Source organism: Cryptotermes secundus, unplaced genomic scaffold (genome assembly GCF_002891405.2).
Source record: "Cryptotermes secundus unplaced genomic scaffold, Csec_1.0 scaffold123, whole genome shotgun sequence".
Taxonomy (NCBI): domain Eukaryota; kingdom Metazoa; phylum Arthropoda; class Insecta; order Blattodea; family Kalotermitidae; genus Cryptotermes; species Cryptotermes secundus.
This window is the reverse complement of record NW_019736394.1, coordinates 534,120-542,498: the sequence shown is the minus strand read 5'-3', so window position 1 is coordinate 542,498 and position 8,379 is coordinate 534,120. Positions and strand designations below refer to the sequence as shown.

At 35.2% G+C, this 8,379-nt stretch overlaps 1 protein-coding gene across 6 annotated transcripts in view; it reads right to left on the bottom strand.

The window, feature by feature from the left end:
• Positions 1-8,379, bottom strand: part of LOC111869804 (dihydroxyacetone phosphate acyltransferase) — an 81,144-nt gene that overhangs the window by 19,100 nt on the left and 53,665 nt on the right. For all 6 annotated transcript variants that reach the window (XM_023861578.2, XM_023861577.2, XM_023861584.1 and 3 more), the window contains exon 5: positions 3,738-3,941. In XM_023861578.2, the coding sequence (XP_023717346.1) occupies positions 3,738-3,941 (204 nt within the window). The remainder of the gene's footprint in view (positions 1-3,737; positions 3,942-8,379) is intronic.

Below are 8,379 nucleotides of genomic sequence, written 5' to 3'. Positions count from 1 at the left end.
CTCTTTCTAAGAGACCCAACTGAATAGGTGTTTTCCTTCACCTGAGGACGGAAACAGATCCAATTTCCGAAACGTCGTGTTTTTATTTGTTATCTTAAAAACCAGGACGATGGATAAAGTCCAAAATCCCAACATATCAACATATTAAAAGTTTCAATATTCAAATGTTCAGATATTAGGCTTATAGAAATATCATATTCTGGATATTTTCTCATCCTAAGATTAAATTGGACTTGTTACTGTTTGTGAGATAATATCCATATTTTCTCATCCTTAGTTTAAATAAGGTCATGTTGGGTTTGTTACTGTTCATGAGAAAATATCCAGAATATGATATTTCTATTAGTCTAATATCTGAACATTTTAATAATATTAAAATTTGTCATATTTTGTTAATATTTCAAGATTTTAATAAGTTGAAATGCTTGATTTAAGCATTTAAACAAGTTCAGGTTCAGTATTGAACACTTAATTTGTACATATAATGGTGAACAGTAAAAGTGAGAGAAACACACTGTATTGTCATTTTATTCATTAATAAAAGACAAAAATAATATATGGATCCAAACAGAAAGCTGAATTCAATAGTGTAAGATTTTTTTATGTACCACCTGATTATGGCTCCATCAGCTAAAACATGCTGCCATGCTGTACAACCAAATAAACTCAGATATGTATATTGGGATGTGAGTTATTTGGTGTTTGCTTTTGTTGTGTTTGACAGGTAAAACAAAAACTCACATACACACACACACACACACACACATATATATAGTACTAACACACAATACAATGCATTCCTTAAAGACTGAAATACTGATTTTACTTGCTTTGTCTTCATACTGTATAGCTAAAAAGCCATCTATAAACATGTTGCAAAACAGCTTAATAAAATGCAAAATAATGTTTGAAATTTTTTATACTACATTCTGAATTACTCTTTAAAATCTTGTTGTTTGTCACCAAAACATGCACTATAATGAAGAGTTCTTTCTTATGGGATATAACACCAAGTAGTAAACCGAAGTTTTGGAAGAACACGCCGCCGTCATCTTCATGGTCAAAGAATAACCGAAACAAGAAACCAGGCATTCAGATGGAGGCAACACATTCCTGCTAAATGTAAGCTCACTTTCAGCAGATTACACGGTGTTATATACCAGAAGAGATAACTCTTCATAACCACCATGAGAACCTCAAATCCTACATGTGCCGTAATGTCCGAAGACAGATTAACAGCGGCTAAGTATGATTTAAGGGCTGCACAGCATGTCACACTATCTCACAAAAAGAGAAATGAAGAAAGGTTAGCAAAATTGTACATTCATAAGTAACAGGATCTGTACAGAAAATAAGAAGACACTGAAGAAAAAGAAAACTAATCAGTTCCCACAACAAAAAACATATAAGTGTACTGTGGCACTCAGGGTGATGTGCTGCACAGTTTAATCAGAGAACAGCTGTTATATAATATTTTATTACTGCTGTATACATTAGAGAGGAAGAGGCATTACCATGGAAAGAACCAGGGCATCCTGCAATGATCTTTATTACCAGTCTCAGAAAATGAATATATTTCAACAGTTGTTAGTAAACCCCATGCCAGATCCTAATTCCAAGAACTGAGTGAGCAGAAATAAAATTATATGGGAACTTTACTCCAGCAGACCAATTATATATCTCTGTGCTATGAAAATGCTTGTTTGTTGTTTGTATTATATTTGACAATGCTGTCAGTATCTCATACTATATTGCGCTCAATGATTTGTTGAAGGAGAATAATGAAGTGGAAAGGACGTAAAGCAATTATTTATGGCTCAGCGGGACTGAGGAAAACCATATATACAAAAAAATACTTAGAACAATTCGTGCCACAGCCATAATTCAAACCAGGCACCTACAGCAAACAAGATGGAAACACTATCACATTACTGTGGTGGAGCCCAGATTAAGTGCCTTGATCATACTGTTGTACAGTAAAGAACAGAATGTAGTAACTCATCAGGCAATAGCACTTTCCCCATCATGGACTGAACAATTATAATTATTCACTCTATTTACCTAATGAGATATATTTTAAAATTATTCTTAGGTAACATAGTTTCTCATTGATTTAAGACAATTCTTTTTAAACTCTCTTTGGTTTTTGAAAGAAATGTTCCTTGGAAGGTATTTGAATAAGCTAAGCTCATGCACTGTCTAAATATGCAGTTTGGAATGTGAAATATTTTACCAAATATGCTGTTGCACTATGTTTCAGTTCCTTCACACTGAACAGTTATATTAATTTATGTCAGATAAATATTTCCAATAAGCTCTTTATTATACTTACACTAACAATGCAATATTTAACAGATGCATTTTGACCCAGCTGGATCATTGGTGTTCTTTCATCTGAATGGCTTTAGGTTAGGTCCATTATTGTTTATCATATATACCTGCTTCCACATAATTTATTCCCCCAATTTTCACGAGAAATTCCCAAAAACAAAACTAAATACTGGATTTTCACACTTCATATAACTTAAGAAATGTATAATGTTTGTATAAAAAATTAGATTAAGTTAAATGCATTATGGTAATATGATATAGGGAACTTTAAAAATGTCTTCCATGAAAATTCTGAATTGCTTGAAATACTGTCATTCATTTTGACATTAACCAATGAATTATGTGATGAAGCTTGTAGGTCTGAATATCCTCATCNCTGGATTTTCACACTTCATATAACTTAAGAAATGTATAATGTTTGTATAAAAAATTAGATTAAGTTAAATGCATTATGGTAATATGATATAGGGAACTTTAAAAATGTCTTCCATGAAAATTCTGAATTGCTTGAAATACTGTCATTCATTTTGACATTAACCAATGAATTATGTGATGAAGCTTGTAGGTCTGAATATCCACACCATGATAATANCACAAACAAAATCACTAGCATATATAATCCATACTTGTCAAAAAAAACACTGCACTGCATTCAGTTTTAATCATGTTTTATGTCAAAACCATGTGTTGGTTTAAGTTTTATAAAGGGATATTTTCATCTGAATGCTCATCAAGGAAACATGTGTAAGCCTTGGCACAAATATCCATCTATTTAGGTTCAACTGTTATTAAAAATATGGTTTTATAACAATGCATATGGTTTCTCTGAAAGTACTCAGTACACTTTACTTGCTGAAGTTTTGTGTTCCTATTTTCATACTTGTAGGTGCCCGCCATATCTTTTGGCTTGTATCACTTTCATGAAAAGAGCAAAAATATTACACCTTTCCCTCATTAAATGTCATGATATGATCTAAAAGTTTGTGACGATGGTACATTGCTACAAGAATTATGTTTTTGGACATTATCCATCGCCCTGTCTATCTTCTAAAAAAGTCCTGTTTCTTTTTCGTAACATGTTTCGGAGACTGGATTCTGTCCCCGTCCTCAGGTAAAACCTGAGATAGGAGAGGACAGGGATAGAATCCAATCTCTGAAACGTTGTTTTGAAAAATAAACAGGACAGTTTTTCAGAAAATAGACAAGACAATGGATAATGCCCAAAAACATAATACCTGTAGAAATGTCGTGATACTCATCATTGTCCAGCAATCTGCCTGATAATAAGGAGACTGCTGGTGATCAAAACATTCAAATGCTAACAAATTTTGTATCACTCATTTGCAATGCACTCAAGTATACAATGAGTTTAAACAAACTTCTAAAGGAATTATGAGTAATCTTACCAAACTTAGGCATCAGAGACTTTGCAGTTCGACTCCTAGTGCCCTCAATGAAAAATTCAATAGCAGCCTCTCCATCTGTAACTAGTTTTTGAACGTATTCACTGAACGCGGTCCAGTACAGCTTATCACTGCCAAACGAACGTCTCATAAAGAAGGCACAGCTATCTCGAAGCACATGCCCCATCAGCCACATGGAATGGAAATCTGCAACAAACAAAAATCATTTGTCCAAGTCTCTGCAGGCATCACAAAGAGGTCTTTATTTCTAACTCTAAGGTACGAGGTTTTCCTTGAGCACTGAAGTTATTCTGGGGATTCAGATATTCTAAAGATTTATCGCAAAAGCCTGTCATTCATTGATCCACTACAATTTCATTTACAACTTCACAGTCCATTTTTTATAACCATTTGTATATTAACCTTTATCACTCTCAGAGTAATACTGGTATACATATTAAATCTTGTGTGGCGAAAATGTGACTCGCAAAGTTTAACTTAGTTTAGTTTTAACTTTAGTTATGTAGAATTTGCATAAAATTTTTAAATTGGTGTGAGTTGGGGAGGCCATATGTATCTGTACATTCATCTCCATGTTTCATCTCTGGAATTATTATTCAAAGTTTAATTATATTTAGTATTTGAGAACAGACCTAAAAGTTGATAGGTAATTGTAATTTTGATCCATAATAATACATAATCCCTTCTTTACAAAAAAAAACANATTACCGCGAGCGTTACGTTACCGCTGCGGGGTGGGAGGGGTCAATATTTTACACTATAATACAGAACACTCACAAAAATCTACAGTTTTTATATGAAACTCTCGACCATTCTTGGCTAAATGTCATGTGTGCAACTGCTAGCCCTTCCATTTTCCATGGTGTGACACATACCTGCCCTTCCAATGATCCCAATATCAAGTGTCACCTCAACCACTTTTTTATCTAATCATGCATCTCTCCATCCTCCCCTCCTCTTATTGTTATCAGACGTCCTGTGACCTGCTTGCTATTCTTCATTTTGACTCTAGCTTTGTCCCAGCCTACCTATGACCCTCTTCTTAATTGAGCCACACAGCCAGACATCTGTCTGTTTCACCAATGCTACAGATGCACTGTACAGTCTGTTGTGGGTCTCTTTCCAGCCTGGTTTTCATGAGTGAACTCCTAAGAGTGTGTTTAGTTCTGAAGATCGTCCTAATGTTATATAAATTCCTTGTATGTTTGAACGTATCTGAAACATTCCATATGTGAATGGTGTTTCAGAGAAGTTCAAACATACAGGGAATTGATATAACATTAGGACAATCTTCAGAATGAAACACACTCTTAGGAGTTCACTCATGAAAACCAGGCCAGAAAGAGATCCACACTAGATGGCACAGTGCATCTGTAGCATTCCCTGTGAATGTGGCAGAAGCTACATTGGTGAAACAGGCAGACCTCCAGCTCTGTGAAGATATGCACAATCTCAAAGAGGGTCTTCTAGTAAAACCAAAATTTACCCGATATGCCTACAAAGGAAGTCCATAGGGTACACTGGGATGAAACCAGGATTTTGGAAATTGAAAGTCACAGCAGGTATAGGAAATACAAGGAATCAGCCCATATGGCATGATCAACCAAACTGATCAGCCAGCCCAGTTTGGACATTTCACCCATCTGGATCTCCCTTATCAGCAACGAGGTCACCAATCACAGAGAAGATCTGTATGATGACACATTCTTCATGGATTTCTATTAGGTTTTAGTCTCAACTGTTCAGGTTTTACTCCATAGATGGCACCGGCAGTAGGCACTACATGTTTTCACAAATTCCCCATTTAATTCTATGCATTTGTGTTCCTGGACTTGATTTGTTGTTCAGGTTTGTATCATAAATTTCTATCTCCCTATTTAGCCTAGTTCCACAAATGTGAGTGTTTATCATAATTTTTAGTGCATATTTTCCTGCTATCTCCCTTGATATAGCCTAGTCTCAGGTATTTAAATAGCTGTAGTGAATCCGACATGGACCATGAGATATGCAGTGTGCAGGCAGGGTCGAATACCTCTACCGTAGCCCTGCAAAACATAGGAATCAACAAGAAAGGAAATCTGGTCATGAGTCCCACAGGACTGACCTGAGAATGACTGTGCTGGTGAGGGCCAGCACCAATTGTAAACAATAGAACCATCCTCCTGTCAGAAAGAATGTCCCATATCAAAAAACCTGCAACTGTCTAACAGTGATAAGAATCTGGTTTTAAGCCCCAGATGGGTGCTTTGTTCCAAGACACACTTGCTGACTGATCGTTGGTCATAACATAAGCTTCAACTCAACTCTGACTGTCCAGTGACTGAGGTTAGCTCTTTCCAATGGACTCAACAGAGTAGGTGTCTCCCCCTCCCCTGAGGACAAAAACAGATCCAGTTTCCAAAACGTTGTTTTGTAGCTTTTAGAATACCTAACAAAGTTCAAAAACCCGGTAACTTTGAGTGTTATACACCATCGTCAGAACACTTTAGAATCTGCTTACAATTAATCGTTCCTCTGTTCTGAACTTGACATTTGTAATTCAGTACCACTGTTATTCTGTATTTACATTATGTTGTTTTGTTTCTCTTTACACTGCTTCACACATACTCTAAAGATGCTACCTATCATCTGCAAGTGTCCATCTATTTCGACACATGGACATTTCAGTCCATGGTTCCTTTCTTTCCTCCTTTCTCTGCTGCAGATATTACTGGTTTCATTCTTCACCGCTAGTTATCTCAATATTCCACCCATGTTTAGTAGCCATTACAATTTGGGGTTGACAGCTTGAGCCCTCATGTATTTTGTTTGACAAGAACAGCTCAGCTTTATTTACCGATTTGCTGTATACTTAATTAGGGAAAATTTTTATTCTGGAATGCGATCAGCTTCGCAACAATACAGTTGTGTCAGCAATAAATTAAAGGTATACAGAACAGCAGAAAGCTTATTTGCAAAAGCATGTGTTCTCCAATCTGAAGTACACATCTCACTCATGTCATATGGATTCCATCTGTTTTATTATATGCAAGCAATTATGACTAACAGGGACTGAAAATCCCTCTCACCTGTTCACAAAAGGTGATAAGATTTTAGTGTCTGGCAGATAAGAAATCACTACAGGTGCTTCACCTTTGGTTCTTAAATATTCTTTTAATTTTCTTCTTCTTATTTTGAAATTATTCCAGCAAATATTTGTCTGAATTTCTTCTCATTTTCAAGCTATCCTTAATTTTCAAATGAGAAGCCTGATGATGAAAAGCAAAAGCATATGCTGAAATAGCTCCTTAAGCCTTAGAAAAACTGGCAGGCACTGTAGCACCAAAATCAGAAATAATTTTAGACAGCATTTTAATGAGAGGAGAAGTGCAAGAAATGTGGTTAACTAGAATAATACAGACAAAAGCAAAATTAAAGATAGAAAGGTGAGTCATTAAACCAGGAATAAACATCATGAATGGTTTTCACACAATCTATTATTGTTAAATTATCTAAAATGTTTTAATAAAATTTGTTACAGAAGTCATGATCTCTTTCCCATGAAATTTCACATGCACAGCTCCAATAAATCATTACATCTCACCAAGAAATAAAGAGTTAAGTACATACTCGTACTGCTTCACCAACATTGTTATTTCTTTCTACTATCTTCTTATTATGTAAAAATTAAGTTATTTTCCTCTCCTGAAATCTACGTTGTGCCACACCACAGAATACATATTTCAAAATCTTTCCAACAATTTATAGACCTTCACCAACTTCTACTTATATAGACATCTTATATAGAGAATGTTATATACATATGATGATATATACATATAGATGATTTATATGAGGGTCGTTCAAGGTTGACCTGGAATTGATCTTTCATCAAAAGAATGTATATGCCAGATTTGACAAACTCTCACTCCTTTTCAAGATATTCTCCATTTACACTAGTATACTCAACTCTCGATTATCTGGGGGCAGATAAACCAGTTTGCGGCTTAACTGGGGCTTTTTTGAGGCTTATATGTTGTTTAATATTCATTCACTTTTGTTTCACATGGTGAGTTGTATCACTATTTTCGCACTAGTGTGAACCGAGCTCTGCATTTTTTGGTCCCGTTATGCTAACACAATGTTCTATGGTAGGGGTGAAAGAATGCAATGATTTGCGGAAAGCTTCAAGGACAGATACACCACCCCAGTTAGTCTCTTTGTATCGATCTTCAAGTGCATTAGCAAAATGTCAGGGTGTAAAATGAAGCGTGTTGTGTTAAGTATTCAACAGAAACTTGAAATTATCAATCAGTTGCGAAAAAGAGGTGTAGTTAAATAATTAGCAATGCAATACAGTACTCGAGAAAAAACTGTTCATGATATTATATTTAAGCATCCTGTTACACTCACACAATATATATGAGACAAATTTCGTCTTAAGTGCAACAATTTAATTGTAGTTCTTTCTTCTTCCCTTCCTCTACACTACATGTTTCGGCCCTAAATGGCCATTATCAGGTGTGTATTCTTACATAGCTGCTACACTGCCCGTAGTTTAAAATTTAAAATCACCAGTCTTTCCAATTGTATGTATGTACAAAATCTTTGTTAACCTACACGCGTCAATTTGATTTCTAAAATT